The sequence below is a fragment of the Vespula pensylvanica genome, chromosome 4 (assembly GCF_014466175.1).
Source record: "Vespula pensylvanica isolate Volc-1 chromosome 4, ASM1446617v1, whole genome shotgun sequence".
Lineage (NCBI taxonomy): Eukaryota > Metazoa > Arthropoda > Insecta > Hymenoptera > Vespidae > Vespula > Vespula pensylvanica.
The window spans coordinates 6,176,839-6,200,587 of NC_057688.1; the positions used below are offsets into that span (position 1 = coordinate 6,176,839).

The 23,749-nt window shown below is 40.7% G+C and overlaps 1 protein-coding gene across 2 annotated transcripts in view; it reads left to right on the forward strand.

Moving 5' to 3' along the window:
* The window catches only part of LOC122628313 (homeotic protein ultrabithorax), a 123,855-nt gene that overhangs the window by 30,981 nt on the left and 69,125 nt on the right, over nt 1–23,749 (forward strand). The window contains exon 3 of one of the 2 annotated variants that reach the window (XM_043810492.1): nt 15,239–15,280. The exons of the other annotated variant lie outside the window; for it this stretch is intronic. Coding sequence (XP_043666427.1) covers nt 15,239–15,280 — 42 coding nt within the window. The remainder of the gene's footprint in view (nt 1–15,238; nt 15,281–23,749) is intronic. 2 annotated transcript variants of the gene reach the window in all.

Below are 23,749 nucleotides of genomic sequence, written 5' to 3' on the forward strand. Positions count from 1 at the left end.
CGAGTCCCTCGCGATATAAATTATTACGATTTCTTAGGAGTTACCCCTATTTCGAGGGGTTGCGCGTCCGATCAAACGACCCGATACGGACTAACATCAAAGGGGTCTCTCTTCGTATGCTCCTCCGTTTCTTCCCTACGACCGGATTTCTCTCTCTCTCTCTCTCTCTCTCTCTCTCTCTCTTTCTCTCTCTCTCTCCGGACGTAAAGTGCATGGTTTATGCAGGTTCTCTCCAGAGACGCGAAGAGTCGCCGAGCTATAATCTCAAAATTGCGCTACAGCTTCTTTTCCTTTCGAATAACAGAGCTGCGCGTCGAGAAGCGATCGCGAGTTTTATTAGAGCTTGCCCCCGGCCGCGATTTCAGCCTCTGCCACGAGAAAATCTACAAGATCGTACATCCTATCTTTCTATCTCGGCCTTTCAAATTTTTCTATCCCTCTTTGTTTTTCTCCTCGATCGTCTAACATTTTACCTTACGATTTGTCACGATTAGAATTATCGTTTTTTTCCTTTTTTTTTTTTTTTTTTTTTTAGAGAGAGAGAGAGAGAAAATAGTAAAGGGATATATTACGTTTATATACGGCGTAATATATACATATATACACTACGTGTACGATATACGATAGCAGGTCTATAGATATACACTTATGTTATTACGTAGGAAATGACTAGTTTCTTTTAATTTTAAGAGATAAAGTTTAGATAAACTTAGATAAATTTAATGTTGGAAATTTAAATATAAATAATTTAATGTTTAAATTTATTTGAAATAATGAAGATATGCAATATTTGATTGAGGATGTTGGAACAAAGTAAGAAGGAAGGTTAACGGATTAAGCGTTCCGTTAGGGGATCACGAAAAGGAGGTCCACGTGGATGCGCTTGGTTCACCTTTTAGAGTTTCGGACGGTGAATCGGCAGCGCGGAACTGGCAAGATAAGAAGCGAGAAAGCGGTCTCAATGCGATGGATTAAAACGATAAGCTTTCCACGAAAAAAATACGAGCACTGGTATAATATCTGCACGCATTTCCACTCGCGGCTATAAGATCGACTGATAGAATGAGTGGAGTCTTATTTATCGAATTTAAATGAACTTCTGGCTATATATGTAATTGCTTTCTGATGCATCTCAACGATTTACGAGCTGTCTCTGATCATCGCTGATCGTTGTATAGCGACTTTTTTTGTTTCTTTTTTCAATGACATCATTCAGGTTTCTTTGTTTTTTTTTTTCTTTTTTTTTCTTTTTTTTATCTTACAATACGGAAAGAATCGAAGCTTAATGAAGAGCGGAATAATCGATTTGTTTAAATTGCAACTTCGCTTAATATTAATTATAATGGAGGAAGATAAAGCATTGCGATAAAGCGCTTGATTATATATCAGGTTTCTATCGATATTTTTGTCCATTGGGAGTCATCGAATCGTTAATCGAAGCTTCGATCAATAGAAAATCGGTAGGATACGTCGACGCGGTCGTTTCCTTGGTCTCCCTAGTGGAGTTTAATCGATATTCCTGAGGGACCAAAACGTGTCGTCTCCAAAATCGTTAAACACATACTTTCGATGATATCGATTCGTTGGTATCATAGGTTAAGGTCGAATACGTAAGGTCAAATTAAAGAATCAATTTAAATCGATCTTAAATTTACACGAACGACTCCGTTAAGTCGTCATTACTGATATTTATGTTTCGGTCTCCCCTTGAAAATCTTTCGTGCTAAAGGACCATTAAATTTCTATCTGTTGTTAATCGTCTCGTCTCTACTATGGTGATATTAATCACGCCATGAAATTACGGTAAATACCGAAGGTAAAGCGTTGCTGAGCTTCGCTTGAAGCACCACTAGCCCTCTCTCGCGGCAGTGCGTTTTGACGAGTGAGCGCGAATGTTTTTAAATCTCCCCGGAGTCCGCGGTCAGTGCGATTTATCGTCTCTACGCGAGAGTCCCTTCGTTGCCGAGAGCGTGCTCCGCTTCGGCGTTAATTGCGAGACACGAAAAACCGAGAGAGCAAGAGGAGTAGGAGGAGGAGGAGGACGACGAGGACGACGAGAAAGAAAAAGAGAAAGAGTCCGTTTCAACGAAACGATTCGCACTTTTCGAGGGGTTACGAGCCAATAGTGGAAGAGTACTGTCCAAGGTCATGGATATCAAGAAAATCCACGCTAACTATCCAGACTGTTCGACCTACTTTGACCCTATTTTTTTTCTCTTCCATTTTTTTTTCTTTTTGCTTCTCTTTCTTTTCTCTCTCTCTCTCTCTCTCTCTCTCTCTCTCTCTCTCTCTCTCTTTCTCCCTTTTCCTGAATTGAAGCGAATCTGAACTCTAATCTAATAGAAACGTTAACTGACACTATAGTGATTTCACTGATTCTGATAAATTTTATTTCCCTTGGACAGTTCGTCGAACCAATAAATTTTGTTGTTATCGTTTTAAGTAGTCCTCAACGTGCATTAATTTGAAGTTCATTAAATCTACATGGAGAAAAAGAATACTGGAATTTCTTTATCATTCGATGATCCTGACTGAGAGAGATAGAAAATTTTTGAAAACGTGATATTCGCAAACAATCAAATAAGATCCAGAAAGTTTTTGATCGATTTAACGTTAGATACTTAGATCTTCGAGCGTACAGTTAATTTAGTCGAAATAATCGTAAATCCGATTCCAGCGTAAAGACCGCTCTCGCGCGATCGATTGGAGCGCGGCCAAGCTGAGAAAAACGACTGGACGAAGGAAGAGAACGGTGCGAAAACAGAAACTATTATGTGTCTTGCTAGCTGTATCCTGAAGACAAAATCGTTCCAATTGGCAGTCCTAACATTCTTCTTTCTTTTTTTTTTTGCGATAGAACGTCTTTACTTGTCAAATATTTTTTATTAATGATACCTAATTTCCTTATATATCGATTTATCAACGATTCTCAACGTGACGTTCTCCGACGAAGGTCGATTTTAAAATTAGGTAGGTATATTCGAACGCCGATCGAAGGTCGTAAGGAATGAGTACGAACTAAGTTGAACGTGAATGAACGAGAGAAAGAGAGAGAGAGAGAATGAAAGAGACACATACACACACACACACACACAGAGAAAGAGAGAGAAAGAAGAGAATCAGTGTTACACTCTCTAACTTTGGTATGAGTGAGAATGGGCCGGACGGTACGCGGACCCAACCAAAACTTATGGTTACAGGCATAGCCCGTTATGGTCAGAAATACACAGTCAACCAAATAAAAATAATATTATAATGCTCTTACTCGGACAGTCCAATTTTGAGTCTTGTCATTCTCGTGAATGGGAAAAAAATCCTTGGCAATTCGTTATCAGGGAAAGCGCGCGATTTCAGCTTAAAAAATGCTCGTAACAACGTCCGTTATGCGACCCCATCAACGATTCCACGCCGCCGTAATCAACTACCGGAAGACATTCGGGATCTCCGACCTTCGATCGTGCTTCGTTAAAGAGGAGAGTTCGTTAGTGCTCGAGAAAGAAAATATACTTTGGAACATAAACTGATGGAATATTTGCAAGATTTTTTTTCTTTTTTTTTTTCTTTTTTTTTTAATCTGTCTGTCTCTCTCTCTCTCTCTCTCTCTCTCTCTCTCTCTTCATTTCAATGCAGCCAGTGATCTCCATTGTATCGTCGTGTTCATCATCCTCTTAGCGATGCATGGAAACTCGTAGAACGAAAAAGAGAAACTTGTAACGACGTATTTATTTTAATGAATAATTTTTAATAAAATTGTATATCTAATTATTACAAAATAAATATGTATAAGACAAATTTGCTTTTTCTTTTCTTTTTTTTCTTTGCATTCTCGCTCATCCCCATTCCTATAAACAAAAATTTCCGAATGAATGAAAGAATTGGAATCATTTCGTGTATTGTACAATCGTATATTTTGGGATTTATAAGAGATATATCTCGAATTTATTAAATTAAACTTAAGATATAATAGCTTGTCGTAAAGAAAGAAGGAAAAGGAAAATTAGGTTAAAAAAGAAACGTATCCGTAAATTTCCATAGTTACGTTCAATAACGTTTTCACTCGTGTTTGTCGTAACTAGCGTTACAACTAGATACTCGACACCCGTATCGTGTCGTCGGACACTCCTAACCCTACCCGAGAGACCAGTAGCACGTGGTTGCTGGTTGTCAACCGTGAAAAGGCTCTCGAAGATCGGTGAACGAGCGCGAAGAGCGGTCGGGTGTGGCCTCGGGACGAGAGCGCCATCCTACGATTATTTCGTGTATTACAAAGCTACTCGGAGGAAATGTACGAACACGGTCGGTAAAGACGGACTCTACATATCGAAAGTTTATGATGTCGCGTTACAGGAGGGCGACGTTACGTTATATCATATACGAACGTATAAACTCTCGCGGATCGCTTCATTTTCATTTTTAATAGCGGTCGACGTCGCTGACGTTCAGGAAAATTGAATGGCCCCATTGCACGATACCCATAAATTCACACGAGTTACGCGCAAATTCAGGAATTTGATGTACGTACCTACGTACGTTCTCCTGTAACGAAATTAATGTCTCGAATACTAATTACGTCCAACTAATTTGTATTTACGTCCTCGCATTTTCGCTATCGGAACATCGAACAATTATTACCATTGTTCAGTCAAATCGTATCGATGACTACAATAGACGATACCAAGTGAACGCGATCCCTCATTATCGTGCTTTATGCTTTCATACTCCTACGTCGCGTTGTCCGGAGTTGTCGGATTAATTATTTAAATATTTATTACCGGATAACGGTGACTTTATATTTCGTAGTAGGTAACTATGCAGACGCATATATATATATATATATATATATATATATATATACCATCGATAGGAAAGATATATTTTGTCCAGGAGTTAGGAACAAATACAATTATGCTAAACCGTATTAACTACTTATCAAATTTTATTACGATACGTTCGAGTAAGGGACGATTTTATTAGAAGCAAAAGGGTATCGCGTGAATGACGTTTGGTCTATTCATCTTTACGTTCCATTAGGAAATTCAATAGAAAACAATTTAAACTTCCTTCAACGAACGTCGCATAGAATTCTAGTAGAGAAGTCGAACACTGAAGAACCGAGAAGAAAGAAGGGAGAATCTTTCTTTGTAGTTCGTCGTCGTTCTTACTAAGAAGAAGTCATTGTGGGTAACCGTAGGAGAAAAAGAGACAGGGGAGAAAGAGGCAGGGCTCGAGTTAGTGGGAAACACCCTAGTGGCCATATCCCTTGCCCATCATGGCTTCTTCCTACTCGAATGGAATAAGGCATGGTAGCTTGGTGCTGCCTCAAAGCTACCTTCGAACTGCCTACCGGCCATGAGGATTCGTAGGTTGAAATAAAAATGCTGGGATGTCGGTTCGACGTAAGAAACCGTTGAAATCGTCGAGGTGAGAGGCGATAGTAGCGGTCGGCCGTGCGAGGAAGCGACATGGTGCTTCGTTAGGAGGCTTGTTTCGAGCCAACCCGATTCGATTTATACGCGTACGTTTTAAGTGGTGCGATCGACTATCGTGACCGTTCCATTATAAGAGTTCAACGGTCGTCCGGTACACTCCACCGTCGATGTCGCTATTACGAAATTGTCTTCGACGAGAGAAGAGGACGAGAATCGTAGATTTACCGTCGATAGATCTAAAACGTCGTAGAAGGTAAACGATTCCTCTTTGATATCTTTTCCCGATCTCATGTTTATCTTCTTAATGGACTATACTCGGAATCGAATTAGATGAAATTAACGAAGAAAAATAGTAGTAAAAGAGTATCTTGGATATTGAAAGATATTTATTTCCAAATCGAGTTTCAAAGAGCTTCGAAGATCTTTAAGCGAATCGATAGAATAAGAAAACGATAGAATTGATAGAACAAAAACGGGATTGTCCGTTTTGGTATCGATTATATTAGCTCGTCGTTGCCGATCGTTCTAAAGTAGAAATATCTTTCTAAATAAAAATCAGACTGAATATATCCAAATTCGAATCGAAAGGTATAAAAGGAATACGGTGAAGTGTATTATAACGACGTGCGACATTGAAGAAAGAAAATAAAAAATGACAAAAAAAGAAACGAACAAACGAAGCGAACGTCGGGGGCGTTATCAGTGGTTAGTCGAGATGATCACTCGCTTGGGAGGTCCGTTATCTAGGTCCCACTGCCCACCGACTGCTTGCTTTACGAACACGCTAACTAACTAACCAGCATTTACATTGCTAATTGCGCGGGCATGTGAGTGTAATGATACCTAACGTGGACAATGCTTCAAGGGAATTAAACCTACCCTCTAGGAGCGCCCACTCTCGTCGAGCTCTCTGCATTTTCCGATTGGAAAGAACGATTTATCGTGCGATAGACCCTAGCGATTTTCTCTCTACCGTCCTTTCGGTGAACTTTTCCATCGTATATAATTTACTATTATCTTCGCAAATATTGAGAAAAGCTTTGTTATCCGAGTTATGCAAAAAAGAAAGAAAAGAAAAGAAAAAATAAGAAGGAACAGAATGGAAAAGATCTCGCGTAAAATTTTTCCGATGAACGACCGACTTCATCATTGTACGATGTCGTTTAATCGTGTCTTCTTATCGCAGCAACACCCAAAGGAATTCAAAGTACATTTTGGTGAAACAATTGCTAACGTTAGCGCAATTACGTGAAGCCCTAGCATTTCGAAGAAAAGGGGTGTATCCGTTTCGTCCTTAATCGGAGAAGGGACGTCTGTGCCGTCGTAGGGTGGTTTAAGGACATTTACGATTTACAGAGAGACATCTATTTTCTGGCTACGTTAAATTTTACAAATTCTCCTTCGAAAGATATACGAATCCCGGTAGGAAGGGACTGTCACGCGAATGACACTCGGTAGAATCCAACCCTACCCTTTGTGTACTTAACTGTCTTACTATCTTCCTAGAATTCGAAATACCTTCTCTAGTTGCTCTTTCTGTGAAAATGTCGAGTGAAGATAAACGTTAGAGAATCAACGTAAATAAGTTAGACAGAATTTGACGGAATGTACATATTCGTACGTTCTGATGAAATTTATTCGTCGGACTGTTATTTTCACAATTTTTTTCTTATAAAAGCATAGAGATTAATCGTACCCTTAAAAGTCAAAGTGAAGGGGTATCTAGTAAGTAAAGTATTCGAGTATTGAGAAACTCGCTGAACACCGACATGACAGACGTTGCGATACGATCGGTGAACGTTCGAGCAGAGACGAAGTCAAGGTATCGTTTGAGAAAATATCAGGAATAGTAAGGAGGACGAGCTGATAGTGAACGTAATAATAAGGCGGACGGTGGCGTACCAAAGAAAAGGGGTGGTATCTTTCTGAGCCGGAGGTGGAGCGCCCGTATCCTGGGGTAGCCAAGAAGACGACTACAGTTTACGATAATGCGTAAATATCCCTGGCGTCCCCAACTTTTACAAACCCTTTCCTAGACGATCCTTGGAACGGCCGAAGAGAGAGAGAGAGAGAGAGAGAGAGAGAGAGAGAGAGAGAGAGAGAAAGAGAGAGAGAGAGGAATAGAGAAAGAAAGGGAAGAATGAGACAAGTGGTGGTAGGTTGCTGGGGGTGGGAGAGTTTGCGGTGACCGAGCGAGGCGAAGGAAAAGAGGAAAGAAAGAAGAGGAGGAGGAAGAGGTGGAAGAGAGAAGGGTGAAGAGGAAGGCTTTATACACTCCTACGAAGTCTGATGCCCAGTACTTACTCGGGTATATCTTCCCCCTCCCCCTTTCTCTCTTCCTCCCCCTGTCTCTTTCTCTCTCTCTCTCTCTCTCTATCTCTCTTTTTCTTTCTTTCACCCTCCAACTTGGTGGATGCGAGCGTTAACTCTTCCACCGCCAGAGGCCGAGAAATAAAAGATTGCACCCGACGCGAGGAAACTTCGTGCCCGTCGTTCTTTTGCGTTCTTTCTTCTTTTCCACTCTTTTTCGATGCCGCTGCTGCATTATACCCGAGCCGTTACTCGAAACGACCACCAGCTCCTGACGAAGATTCTTAATGGACGAATTCTCCTCTTCTGCTTCTGTTCCATTTCGTTCTTATGTAGGACCCAGGTATACCTATTTAGTGAGGTTTCTACTAAGAAGGCTTCGTCTTTTTTCGCCATCCTTTCTTTTGCTTTTTTTCGACGACTTTCCCGTTTTCGATTTATCGTCTCATATATTTCGAACTGTCACCAGATGTTTTTCTCATTCACTTAATGAGTACCATCATTTTTCTTAACGATTATCCCCGAGATAAAGATCAACCGATCTACGTATATCCTGATACCTTTTCTTCTTTTTTCATCGACTGTTTTCTTTTCCTTCTTCATTTCTTTTTTTTTTTGTTTTCTTTTTTTTTTTTTTTTTTAATTACACACGATTCAAATATTAATATCTGTCTAACGTCAGAGTATACCGAAGAGAGCGATCTTATAAAAGGAAAAGAAACATATATAAAGACGATATTTATAGTAGTTAGAATTTCGCGTATCTATATACTTATCCAATACATACATATATCCGCACGTTATATCTTTTCATGAAAACTCGTAGGGACACTAGCAAACGAGGGTGAGGGAAGACGCACCGGATACATTTTTGTCTACACTGGCAGAAGTTTCAGCCATTCGGCCGGCTTTTCTTTGGACTTTTGCTTCGTCTATCCACACACATACGTATAGGAGGGCGGATGAAAGCAAAAAGAAACGTGTACCACTCGATACGGGAACGGAGAGACGGGAAGCTGAATGGCTCTTTGCCTTATAGTTACAGCCACCCTACCATATATGTATCCCAAAGTAAAGCGACTTTTATATACTGAGACTGTCTAGCTACGGGTAATACACTCGATTCCCGCGGCATTACGTCGAATGCCGTATACAGTAGCTTCTACCACGTCGACAACGACGACTTGCTGGCTACGCCTAAGCATCACCACTTTCTTCGTATATAGAATCAAGACGATGTGCAAACCTCGTGCCAAAATTATATCGACCCTGAATACCTCTAATGGCCGTCCATGTTTATATAAGTTGTTCCTTTCTTGCCTCTTCTCTCAGACGTCCCGTCTCCTATTCGGCTCTTATCCTATGACTCATAAGATAGATAGATAGAAAGAAAGAGAGAGAGAGAGAGAGAGAGAGAGAGAGAGAGAGAGAGAGAATCTATAATTAAAAAATTAAAAAAAAGAGAAAGGAAAGAACAATTAAAAGAGTTGAATTGAAAAGTCGAATAATTAATGAAGACTTATTCACCGTTAAGACGAAAAAAAGAATGCAACTAAGTGTCTCGATTATCATATACGCGTTAATTAACTGGTCGATCGTTTTTGAAATATTCAACATGTTTATGAAAAGTGGGTTGAGGAATTCGTTTATATCTACGACTTGGGAACGTTTAAAATTGATTTTGTACAGAAGCAAGAGGAAAGAGCTCGTGTTCGAAAGCGAGCCGATGTTTCCTCGTCGAGATCGAAACTCGAGGAGGAGCGTGATACGAATGGAGGGTGCAAGAGCATGCTCGTATTATCGCGAAACTGGCAGAGACATAAGAAACCAACGGAGCGTACGCTTTCTCGCGTACGGGTCGTGCGATTGCGTAAACACAAACGTTAAAGAGACGTGACTGCGTGGCGAGCGAACGAACGGCACGCGCTGCACGTGCAACGCCTGTTCGCGTATTCTCTGAGTCTTCGACGGCGACTTCGTCGATGGCCTATCGTACGTGTATTCGTATATGTACGTCTCTGTTTGTACGCGTAAGTCTATATGCAAGTATGCGTCTATATGTGCCTCTGACCTACAGATGAAATTATAATTAGACGCTCGTCGGACTAAAGGATAAGCGAATCCCGAGTGCCGTTACCAAGGAAACTAACAGGCCTTGTAACCGTTACGTGATTCTCATATAACTTTCTTCCTTCCCATTTCCCGTCGATACTCGAGTAGGACAACGTAGCTGCATAGTATTACATAGATATATGTATATGTAGGTATGTTTAAGTATTATAAGTATCATATACCTACGTCGAGACAGGGAGAGAGAGAAAGAGAGAGAGAGAGAGAGAGAGAGTTTTCATGTATTTTCTAAATTAAGACTTTAACGCGAGCTTCGTTCTTACATATAGAAAAGAAGGTAGGTAGGTAGGTAGATATTTACATCTAGTAATTTGAAAGGAATGAAATTCCTTTCATTCTTTTCAATGTAATACTTAATGATACTATATGATATAATACTTAATATGTAACATGAAGGTACTCTCTTCTTATGATTTGTCTTTCTCGTATTTCGCGATCTTCCTGAAACGAATTGATTTCATTTTGTATTATGCAATCGAAGCATTGTCCACCGTTATTATCGTTATTCTCGAGTTATGTAATAACGTATAAAACTTCCTCATTCTACTCTATTGCTACCGTCCAATAATTTATCCCGTACTTTGTACCCGTACGATCTTGATCTAAAAGCGATTAATCGACGGTACGCCCCTCGCGGATACAGATCCAGGGCATTATCGAGGTCGTTTAAATGCGCATTGAGCATAAATTTATTACCCTATTTGGAAATAGCGTGATAAAAGTAAGAAAGAGAAAGAGAGGGAGAGAAAGAAAGAGAGAGAGAAAGAGAGAGAAAGAAGGTGGCAGAAAGGGGAGGAAAGAGAGAGAGAACATTTCTTAGGAGGGTAGCATAAAGATTCTTATGAGGGAACGAGGATGGATATAAGGAATCCCAAGGACCGGTGTACCACTAGCTAGACCCTTATGAAGGGTAGGAAGCAATTATAACACTAAATTAAGGCCGAGGAAAATTTGGCAATTACGCAGCTACCAAAGGGATAAAGTTACAGGATGGTCGTTTTTTAGTATGTTCGAATACACCAAGGAGAGATGATACTCCTTGCGAGAATGTCCAAGAGAGGGTAGAAACTTTCTGCTCTCTCTTTCTAATTAGGCTGGTGAAGAACGTAAAAGCTATAAGTTATTAACGCGAAAAAAAAAAAGAAAGATTATTTTCTCATCGATATAGACATTCCTCTTTTTTTAATATCTCCTCTCGTTGAGACCAATATCCATAATTATATTTTTCTTACTCTCCAAATATTTCGAGAGATGAGAAAGGAAAGAAAAAAATGGCGGACCATCTAGTCCGTAATTAAAACCATTTTGAGACAGTCGAGAGCGTGTGCGAGCTTAATTTAAGAGACGCGTAGAGGAGTAGAAGGGGATGAGAGGGTAGAACAGAGGACGGACTATCGATATCGTAGTGGAACGCGTTCGAGGGCGCATTCCGTGCGCACGTTCCAGCCACGCGTAGAACGCCGATGACGACGGTTTACGGCGCTGACGCGGCACTGTCCGTCACGAAGCGGACATTACAGCACGTTGGATATACTGTGTCAGTGTGAGAGAGATAGAAAAAAAAAAGAGAGAAAGAGAAGAGAAAGAGATAGAGCTCTCACGCCCTCTCAGAGTGGTAGCCAAATATATACATACATACATACATATATATATATATATATATATATATATTCGGTTGGATTACATTGGACTACCAATAGCGTATACTAACACATGGAAATCGTACGCAGGACGATCTAGACAGGTTTCAGTGTGAAAGAGAGATAGAGTGACAAAGGGGTGGAAGAGAGAGGAAAGGGGATGATGTGGCGAGAAACGATAGAAGAGGGCTGCGGGTATTGCGATCCGTCAGAGCGGGTAAACCGAAAACATAAATTTAATAGGTTTCACCCCCTTCTTCGAGCTTTATGGCGCCACCGAATTTCCCATTAAATAAACAAGCGCCATGTTCATTACAGGCCAACGGGATCTCTCTCTCTCTCTCTCTCTCTCTCTCTCTCTTTCTCTCGGACGATCGAGCCCGCCTCTATAAAGCTATGTGTGTGTATGTTCGACCTCGAGCTCTACGTTATGCAACGTGCATGCGTCTAGGGCTTAGACCGCGGCTTGCGGTTAAGGGGTAGGTATCTGTATCTCGTCGCCGAACGAACCTCCCACTTCACCCCTCGAGTACACCCGAAATTACGTACCTACATCCTTTATGACCGAGTTCTAGCTTTGGCCGAATCACGCGTTTCCTACTCCGCTAACGTTTTTTCCTAGTCATAGAATGAACCTTTTTGTTCGACCGTTTCTGATTAAGTCGTGACTTGTTTGTTCTACACGTTGTAAAAGAAATATCGCTCGATGTCGAATATCGGACGATATGATAAACCAAAGATATTCGTACATGTCATTATTTGCCACTGAAAATTCTTCACGACCTGTACAAACGATTTATTCGTAGACGAATCCATCCATCCATCCATTCATCCATCCATCCATTCATTCATCCATCAATACAAATTTCGTTCGACTAGTTCTAATCTTTTTTTTTCCTCGTTCGAACCATTTCCTGTGGAGTTTTATCGTTAACACCGCATCGTAGTCATCGTACGTACGGACGCGAAACACTGTAACTCCTGCTTGCTGATAATTAGCGCATCCATCAGTTGCAGCAAGCCGGCAGCTAATGCCGATCGTACGTTATCGTTATCACAGCCTCCCCATTTTGTCCCCTGCCGTTTCCTCGCCCCCTCCCCCCCAACATACAGCCTCCCAGCCCCTCTACCTCTTCCTATCATCCCAAAGCTACCCTTTCCCGTCTATTTGTACGCTGTGCGTACGCGGGAACACCGTTGGCGAACAGCGCCATTGCCATCACCAACACTACAACCACATACCACCATTGCTACTAGGGACAACACTTGCACTCGTGGTGCCAACGACGCCCGGCTTCGCCATAACCATCGGCGAACTTTCTACCCTCTATCCACCCTTCAACTCATACCCACGAATATCGATAGGCAACGCACGAGCTGTCGATGCGACCAATAATCTAATAACCAGTCACCGGCAATGCGTCGTAAGTCATCTTCTTGCGGATTTTTCCTCGTGTGAATCGAATCGAAAGCAATATCGTCGTTGCTCCTCGATCATCGGATTCGCCGAGGACAACGACGACGACGACGACGACTGAAAACCGTCAACCAAGAGTCGAATCGAGGACTGAACCGATGCTCGATTCGATAAAAATATGATGTCTCGTATACGATTTATCAGGCATCGTTCGTTCGTTCGTTCGTTCGTTCTCTGACTTCGGCTCTGTGACCTGTCCTTCAAGCTTTTTCAAATAGAGCTTTCTATCATTCTTGAAATAATCTCGATTTTCAAGTTTGTCGATCAAATTCCTACACTATTTTTATTATTTACCTCCTCTTCGTTCCTCGCTATTTTATCCTTTTCGATGTGTACATATCCTAGATATATGACAGATATAAATACAGCGGAGAGTTCTCAAAATTGTATCTCTTATGGTATTATATCGTTATTTATATTCAGTAATGAGAATAAAATTGATGAGATACGATTTAGATGACTTGTGTACCCGTTCGGCAACTCTTACTTATCTACGTATATCTAATGACTATTTTATATCCATAAAATATAAACATAATATTCTACTTCATACAAATAATTACATATTCCACCTAGAAAACGATGCATAAATTATAAATATCAAGCAAGTTATAACGATGCAAGTTTTTACGTAATTACCGAGACTTCGCTTCGTGTATGCATGAATGAATAAAATCCTATGAATTCTACACTGGAGAATATTAAAAAAAAAAAAAAAAAAAAAAAAAAAAAAAAAAAAAAAAAAAAAAACAGAAAAAAGGAAAAAAAACAATACAAAAAAAGGAAAAAAGTGAAAAAAAAAATAAATAAATGGAAAAAAAAGAAAAAGAGAAAAACTGTGGAAAATCCATGGATTTTATACACAGTACGCAAAAAATAGGATCAGAAAAGAGATTTTTTTCTTTCTGCCTCTCTCTCTCTCCCTCTCTCTCTCTTTCTCTCTCTCTCTCTCTCTCTTTTTATAATCCCAGGCAATGTTTCAATCCGCATTCTGCGATCATGATAGCGCATTGTTGCCGGTGCATGCGCGCATCTCACAGCCGCGGGCCACCAAATGATCCAGAACACCTCTGGGAATTGGTTTGGGGATGGAAGAGGAGAGCGAGAGAGAGAGAAGCAGACAGAGTGAGATAGTGGGTGGGCACGCGTGCTGGAACAAGAGAGCGAGAGAGAGAGAGAGAGCGAAGGGCCGACGTTATAACTAACCGAGCTGATCTACGACCTGTTTAGTAGTTCTATATCAGCGCTATAGCATGCTTCGGTACACGCAATCGAATCGCCTCCTATGTCGATAATATCTAACTTAAGTAGGTAACAACCAACGCATACGTACACGCACACATATCTACACGTAGATATATGTACGTGTATCTATATGTATATGTATACAATATGCAAGCACATGGTTACGAATGGACAACCACTCCATTTTACATGACTGAAAATATCCTCGTTATCGACGATGGTATGCGCAAAAGTTGTTCGTTAGCATTGTTCGCCGATATCGAATATATATATTTAAAAGGGACTTATATAGCATATAGATTCGTTTTAGTTTCTCTATCTTGCATGTTTGCCAACAATTAAAGTTCTCGTATGCTCTTTGTTTCTTTTTTTCCTTTCCATTAGAATTTTAAGAATGAATTTTGATCTTAAGAAACTGGCGATCTCTTTGACGATTGAGTCCCCGTTATAAATCGTTGAAGAATAATTTCTAATGAGACAATTTTCTCTATTAAATGAAAATTATGCGACAGATATTACGCGATAATGGTGAATTCTTTTAATTTAAAAAAGTTTTACGAGACCGGAGGAACGCGAAACGTTGAAAATCGTAGCCTCGTGACGTATAATGGATTATTAACGGATCCAATACTCGGTTATATACGCGTATTCGATAAATCGAGCCGCAATCACGCTACGGGATTTCGTTGTCGGTCCGATACTACCGAACGAAGCGCGTTAATTTTTTAATCCCTTGGCACCGGCCGAGACGATTTTAAATATGAATCCTTCATCCGAAAATGGGAAACTGCCTAGCATAGTAGAAATATCGTCATGCCGAAAATATCGACGTCGTACGTCACGCTTTCGTTCGACGTAGCTACTAAAAACCGCGTCGTCGCTAACGCGTCGTTAATCGTAGCTCGCATTTAAATTCGATTCTCATAAATCGATTGTACCTACCAACAATACAACATCGATATCAATAATCTGATTACAATCTCTTTTTTTTTTGCACTATTTTCCAGGTAAGGACGATATTGCTAAGCCACATTGGACATGGTTGCAAGGTGAGTCGTGCTTCATTGAAACTTAAATCGATCGATTATTTTCCGATTAAATTCGGTTGATCGGCAAGCGTTGACGTTACTACGTATAGATAGATATATATATATGTCTAACTACGAAACTTCGACTTAGTTACGCTCATAGGGCACAGATGCCCGAACGCTACTAAAATTTCACAGAATACACGAGATCCTCGGTGATTCATGAGAAATCTTGGAGGGTTAGAAGTCGGAGTAGAAAGAAGGGAACACGTTTTTTTTCTTTCTTTTTATTTGGATGGAAGGAGAGGAATCTTTCAACTCCGTCCCTTTCCATCTCTATCGACGAATAGTACGAAGGAGAGAAACAAGAGAAAGAGAAAGAAAAAGAAGGACGGGCGATGGAGAACAGCTGTGAGAGTGCTCGCACGACAGAGGATTCTTTAAAAGATTCGACGTCAGAGAAAAGGTGTTTGAGAGAAAGAAATCGCGAGAGAGAGAGAGAGAGAGAGAGAGAGAGAGAGAGAGAAAGAGACAGAAAAAGAGAAAAGAAGAGAAAGAGAGAGAGAGAGAGAGAGAGAGAGAGAGACAGAAAGAGAGAGAATTGGGGAAGAGGAGAGTGGAGAACGATGCCTTCGAGGGTAATCAATAAATATTGGCTCTCGGGGGTGAAATTGGGGTAGCCGACGCGGGGAAGACGGGGGGGATGTGGGGTGGGAGGACGGCGGGGGTGGAAGGACAGTCGTGCTGCTGCGGTTGCCGCCCCTTTCCTATGGCACACGACGTATGGCAGATATAACCACTTGGTATAGGCAATGGAGAATCGCTCACGCTCGGTAATTCCCTCAGAGTTTCTGATCGATACTCACTTTAGGCCCGTTCTGCTATCGCACAGAGGCCCGAAGGAACTGCCACGAACCGATTTACGAGGAAAATGTTTGGGTAAACCGAAAGAAAACCTTCGTCGTGAAATTTTTCCTAGACGAAATCTTTCCAAGACCTCTTTCCTCCTCGTAAATCCTAAATCCATGGACACGGATTAGGTTCTGATCTTTAGGACGAATCTTCTTATTCCTACGACTATCTCGAACGCGATTCGACTATTTGGCACCGATAAACGAGGGAAGAAGGTGAATTTGAAATTAAGAGGAGAAGAAAGAATAGATCGAGGGTGAGGAAACCCGCTGACGGTGAATTATTCGGGTCGACGAGCCGCATAATGGGAATGTCTTGATTACCGGAGTCGATCATCCACGCCTTCTCTCGTATCCTTCGATCACGTCTTTTATTGATGTCTTTCTTTCTTCTTTTTTTTTTCTATTAGATTGCTTCGGTAAAAATGTCGTAATGTTTTATTCGATACGTAGAAACAGAATTTTTCTTTCCTTTTTTTTTTTTTTTTTTTCTAAACGAATACTATGTAATTCCGAACGAAATGATTCGTATCAATTTGAAGCTTTTAACTTTGAACATGCGCTCGCATTGATTAGCGAAAATGTAATTTTGAGAGCTTAACGTAGAGTATAACAATTGGATACGGGTTCACGGTTCTTCCTTTCCATCCAACCCTTTTCTAAACAGAAATACTCGAATGTTCCACGAGAGGGGATTTCCATGGATTTGGCTAGAATTCGGATGAGGAAGCTGAATGCTTTCCGAGGCGTGAAATGGGTGCGTTAACCGCTTGCACGAGCACACCCTGCATGAGGATACGGGTGAAGAGGAGGATGCGCTTCAACCCTCTGCTAATCCTTCGATTACTCTATTGTTTTCCAAATTTTCTGTGTCAAATATCGCGTCGACTATTCCAATCGTCATAAAATTTTTTTATACGTCTTGACAATCCTCATAAATTATAATATACTTACATGGGACTTTGATATTCCATAATTTATTACATAAATGAGTTGTTTAAAAATTTGCATTACGTCGTACGCCTGACTCGATTACTTATAAAAGTTAAAAAACAAAAAGAAAAAAGAAGGAGAGGAATAAATTCCGACAGTCCATTAAGAACTAGACCTTGGCGAAAAAAAAAGTCGATCATAAAAGTAGAAACTTTCTGACGAGAAAAAGAAAAAAGAAGAAGAAAAGAAAGAAAAAAGAGAGAGAGAGAGAGAGAGAGAGAGAGAGAGAGAGAGAAGAAAAAGGAATTCTTCGACAGTCGTTTCGAAAGTAGAAGAACGGTTTTCCAATGGGAAGTTCGAAACACCATATTGTATTCTCCCGTAAGACATCCTCCAGAAGTGTCCGCTCGTATCCTTTGGAGCGTCGATAATGGAAAAAAGGTTGGAGATCGGAGACGAGCCCTTTTTCGTAGCTGGAAATGTCGGTCTTCCGCACCCCTTCCACAGCAGCCCTTCGTTCGGCGACCCTTTTATTTTTGTTTTCTGGGATACGTTTGGAACACGTGGATGGCAATATCGTCGCTAGGATCTCACGAGGAGGTATAAGAGAAGAGTTATGTGCTCCGCTATGCGCGAGGGAATCGTAGATCAGCGGTTGGACGTCTGCGGGGACGTAGAAACGAACGAACGCGAACGAACGAAGAACCACCATCGTCGTCCCGCCTCCCCTCTGCCTTTCGTTCTTCCCTCGATCCCACCCTACCTCGAAGGCAGCCAGCCACCCGCCCCTGTCCAACCCTCTCTCTCTCTCTCTTTCTCTCTCTCTTTCCTTCTCTCTTTCTTTCTCTTTCTCTTCCTCTCTTTCTCTCCCTCTCTCTCTCTCTTTCATTCTCTCACCCTCTCCCCCAACTCGTATCGCCGCTATCTTGGAAAGCCAGCCACGTCGTTCGTGCACGCACACCGTGTTCTCCGACCTTAGGATATATTCTCCACGTGTATGTATCTATGTATATGCTTGTATACGTCTATATCTGTGTGTTTGTGTACGAGAGTGCGACCGAGCTAGATAGCATATACATCATCCGCGTATACCTACGTAAAATGCCAAAGCAGGCGCATAAGGCGACGAACGGTCGAGTATCTTTCTACGTATGTGTATAAATGTGTCTCTATGTGTGTGTACACAATACTGGGTGTGGCAGCCAAGGCGAACTATTATTTCACTCGGTGGAAGCGTTCGGTAGGAAAGTTGGAGGTGTACGCCTTATACTTCTCTTCGCGATCCTTTCCTTCTCTATATAGGTATATTACGTTTCCTACAAGCTTCGAGAAATTTACGTTTTACGTTGAAAATTATTCAAAGTTATCATTTTAGTTATTTATTTTTTTATCGATTAGATAACGATCGAAGACTCGTTAAAACTCTTGAAGTTTTCCCCTCTGATTGTCGAAATAGAAGATTCAATTGTTACCCTGTTCCTTTCGTGAGTTATCTTTCGAAATGGTAAATAATGAAGAAAAGAAGGCCGATTTCCATCTCTCGACAGCAGCACCAGCAGGAACAGCATCGCTTCCACCTCTTCCTTCTCCTCTTTTTCCTTCTCATTCTCTTTCTCATCCTCCTTCACCTCCTCCTCTCCTCCTTCTTTCTTTTTTCGTCGTTGGAACGCGAAGTGAGTCGCCTCGCTATCTTCGGTCCTCACGTAAATTACAGCAGCTCCGCCAGAGAGAAATGGTCGCCTCTTCTTTTTCCCTACGCCGCCTCTTTCTGCTTTATTTACATATAGATACGAAACCCATTGAGCTGGCAAGAAAGTACTTCCCTTTTTTATGGCTGTATTCATTCAGCATCTATAAAATTTGCCGGTCTCTCGCATTATCGTTTTCGAGTTCGCGCGTCGAACGTGCGAATTCTACGGCGCCTGCGAATATTTCTTGACTACGTCTCTCGTCCGTGACCTCCACCGTTTCCCCTAAATTTCTTAGTGGGACGAACATTACAAGATCCTACGTGGACCGAACGTGAAAATAATACTATGTACGTACGATTAATATACGTGCGATTTTCTTCGACGATAGATTTTGTTAGATATTTAGATATTATCGAAGGGTAACATGTTCGTCGGGAAAATGTGCGAGATGAAAATTTGTCGAAACGGTGCTTCGCAACGAGGAGAAAATTGGAGGCATTTTCGCGGTAGGTGTAATGGATCGAAGAATTCGGGCACAGCTCGAAACGTATTATGAACACACGCATAAACATCCCTTGGCGTTATCAGTTGTCGGACGCCGGGGCGCCGGATATTGTCGCATCCTCCGTTCTGCTCTCTCTCTCTCTCTCTCTCTCTCTCTCTCTCTCTCTCTCTTTCTATCCGTTTTCAGCGAATAGGGGTTTGGGGAAATGCTCGTAGATAGAACAAAACGTAGAGAAGGGTAGATACAGGTGGGAAGGGAAAGAAGTTAAACAAAAAAGTTAACAACCTATGCCGGGCTTGAAACAATCGTAAATTCTTACGAAACGGAATTATACTCTATGAGAATTAAAGGGCAACTTTGTAAAATGTACCCGCTCGTACGTCGTCCTTTTACGGAAAGACCGAATAATCGTAAAGCAGCGCTGCGTTAACTTCGAAAGAACGTAAGAGAAACTACTCGTTTGTTCGAGTTTCTTCATTTTCCTCTTTCTTTTTTTTTCCTTGTGTTTTTTTTTTTTCTTTCTTTTTTCTCGTCCCGATTAACGATCTCGAAATATTTTCGAATCTCCGATAAGTCGTATTCTCGATCAGTCAGCATGACGCAATAACACTTTCGCGAATGATGACATAATACTTAAAACAAGAAAAAAGAACGTACTCTTTGATCAACACCACACACATATATACGTATCTAGTTATAACGATATTTCATAATAATCAATTTGCTCACAATTATCGCGAAATGTTGCTTAGAACGTGTTTACCGTAATACTATACCGCAAAATCTACAATTTGATATTAGAAGCTGATTTCTAATAAATCTAATTGCAGAGCATTTTAAAATAAATATATTCACTGAATCATAAAATATTCTCCTCTAGGATTTTTCGCTTTTCTTTATTCTTTTGTCAAGACTTTCTTAGTGCTCACGTTTCTACCATAAAGAAGTTCGACTTTTACTTTTTTATGGCACCCAAATTTTTCCTTATCCTGTTCAACAAGCGTAAAATGAACGGCGACTAGGCTTTAGCCGAAGGGTCACTTAAAAAAAGAACAAAAAAATATATATCCGAAGGAACTACCTTTTCTAGGTGAAAGTCACTTTCCATGAAACATTAGATCCGAGCGTTGCTATTTTTGAAGTTCGCAAAAAACATTTTCGAGAAAGTTTTAGGAGGTGCTCGCGGTTATCTGCGCGCGTTTTCTTACTTTCCAAAAACTTTCCCTTTTCCTTTGATCGGTCGCTTTCTAAAAAAAGAAAAAGAAAAAAAAGGAAAGAAAAGATCCTTACTTTGTCCTCTGAATAAGGACAAGTCGTATCGAGAAAGTAAAAATTACCTGAGCTAAAAGAAAAAAAAAAAAAAAAATTCAAACCAAAGAAATAATAAATGAAGCAAGAGAAAAATCAACGTTAAAATCATAAAAAATGCGAAGGGAAGAATCCTTCGAACTTGTGATCCGTTTTATACGATATCGTGTAATGCAAGCCCTGTCGCATTTTACGATGATTATTAAAAGAAAAAAAAAAAAAAATGGTGTATAGTGCAGGTATAGAATAGAACAAATAAGTATGGAAACGCAAAACCTGTCTGCGAGCTATTGTACACAAGTCGTTTGGATATAGTTACGGTTGGACCATTTTATTGTCCGTAACAACCACATCTTATAAACAAGGTTAAAAGCCTCGGGCTATCTGAGGTAGTTTTGCCTTCCGGATTATCCCTCGCGATGCACAGTGTCACGTGAAAAAAATGTAACAACGTACTAGGACAAACGTTGATAATTCCCGATAATCGTCCGCCATGAGACATTTAATAATAATGCGTATTTATCTCTCAATAATTTATTCTTGATTTTTATAATTTTTAATATGAAGGATTTGCAAAAAAAAAAAGAAAGAAATTACGTAACAAATATCTAAATCGCGAACGATTGATTTTGACATAATGTAATAATGAAATTGAATCAAAAATGACGAACTTTATATCCTTTTTCAAGAATTTTATAATCAGCAATTAAAAGTTTTGAATAGCGAGAATTAAAATGGCGAAACGTCGTTCTCATTGGGCGTTGGTCCAAGCGGAACTCGAATGTTATTACGCTCTCGACGAATCGTACTCTTGCGTACCCTTGAAGGGTGCCGAAGGGAAACTCGGAAAGAGTTAGAACGACGTGGGGAGAATAGCGACGAGCAAATAATCGAGTTTAATTGCGAAACCGTCGGCATGATTTAATTACGCGGCGCTGCGCGCTCACAATTAGATGTAGGTATATACCGAAGACGCGCATACCTATATACCTCGCCCTTCTCCCTCTCTCCTCTCTCTCTCTCTCTCTCTCTCCCTCTCTCTCTCATTCGTTGTATCTTTCTCTTTATCCCTCTCCCCTATAGCACGAGAGCTTGTAAAAATAAATAGAATAGCTCGGCTCGTACGACTCGTGCTCTTTCTCTCTTCTTTCGTATCGTTTATTTAACATCTTTTCTCGTTGAAGTTGTTTTCTTTTCTCTACTGGCAATCGATTGTCTAAACTAACTCGGCTTAATGTTGTTTATTAATTTTTATCAAAACGTGGTTATCGTGGATATTTAAACGTCACAATAAGATAGTGAAAATAATGTATAGTCTATTGGTTATCGATTGATTAATATTAGAATCTTTCTGTTATATAACTTGAGATTAAAATAAATTTAATTTAAATAAAATATTTCGCAGTGTTGGTATTCTGAAAAAAAATTTTTATACGGTGCTGCTATATATATATGTGTGTGTGTGTGTGTGTGTGTATCGTGGTACGGAAAGGAGACCGGTACGGTCAGTCCTCAGGATATTGGTCGGGATATTCGAAATGGCCGTAGCGGTGGGACTAGCATTGACAGAGCATAAAACTGGTCGAGCCAGCGCGTCCCTTTATCAAGGCACGTTCGGTCTGGGGAGGAGTTTTGGCGTGCTCGCGTGCTACCAAGTAACGATATCAGGACGAATCTCCTGTCGCAGGTTGGTCTCGCGCGAAACGCTGCCTCGCGTGTTGCCATGCTACTGCAGTCGGACAAAAAGCAAACAGATAAGCGTTCCTCTGCCTTCGAGACTTGGGAAAGGGTGAGGAGAAAGAGACTCGGTAAAAGGGAAGAGGGAGGACTCGTGAGGGCTGCCGAGTGTACCGATATACTTTTACTTGGCTTTCGAACGTCCTGCTAAACGAGTCCACTCGAAGAAACTCGCCCTTCTTGGAGTTCCCTTCTTTCGTGATTTCCTGCGATATTCCAGATTCTACAATGTCTCTTTACGTCTACCAACTATTCACCTACGTCCTTCTTATTCAGATTCTCCAACACCTGTATACACAAGCCAGCAAAAACTTATCCAAGGAATGCAAAAATACCGAAAGGACTTCTTGCTGATGGCTTATCGGACGTCGCGGCTTTTTCTTTCGAGGGAAATCGTCCGTTCGTTAACGAGAACCCTATCGCTCCCTTTACCCTTCAACTTCTCCTTTTCTTCTCCCTGACTTCTACCAATAATTTCATTCTTACTGCCTGGCCCTTGTACATCGTCGAACGTTGAACTTTGAAATCCCGTTGAAAAGAATCTCGCTCCTCGTCGTATTTTTTCTTGTTTTTTTTTCTTTTTCTTTTTTTATCATTCTTTTTCTTCGTTCTTTAAGACTTACAAGTTAAACGGGAGATCGTTATCGTGTCGACGCGAAGAAATCGAGTTCTCAAGTGAGTGATAAAGATTTCAAGATGTCTACTTCTACGTCAGCTGATTCCCTTCAACGATTAGATACTTACTTTCCCTTTCGAAAAATCTAAGCAATTTGATGTTTCAACGGATGACAACGAAACCAGAAACTTCCTCTTTGCTGGCCTTGTAATTCGAAGACAAGGACAATGCGACGAGAGAAAAGGGAGGGCAAACTTGGATCGGTAAAAGTTAGTAGAGAAGGAAGCGGCTTCCAAGAGACACGACACTCTCGGCCAATGTATTTTGGTTCGAGAGACGCTGACCTCCCGCTTCCCTGTTATTCTCTTTTTCTCTCTTCCATCTTTTCTCCTCCTACCATTCCCCGACTACCAACGACGACGTTCTCCTTGCCGCAACGTCTATCGCCTAGCGACGGATCCATTAGAGTCTTTGCGATAATCCGTCGCACTCCTTGCTACGTTCTCTCAGAATAATCTTTCAACTACTACACGAAATACCAATGTAATTGCTTTTCTTCCTGATTTCGATTTTCTCGGTTGAAATCTATATTCTCCTTTGTTATCAATTAAGTAGAAATTACTTTAATACTTGTCTACATTTTAATTTCATCGTTTCGATTAATATGGTTAATCGATCGTTCACGAAATCGATTGAGAAAAACGTTTAAACGAATCTTTAAAGACTCGTTATTATTCCATTCGTTGATTATCATGAATTGTAAATATCGTAATAACAAATGGTTGCCCG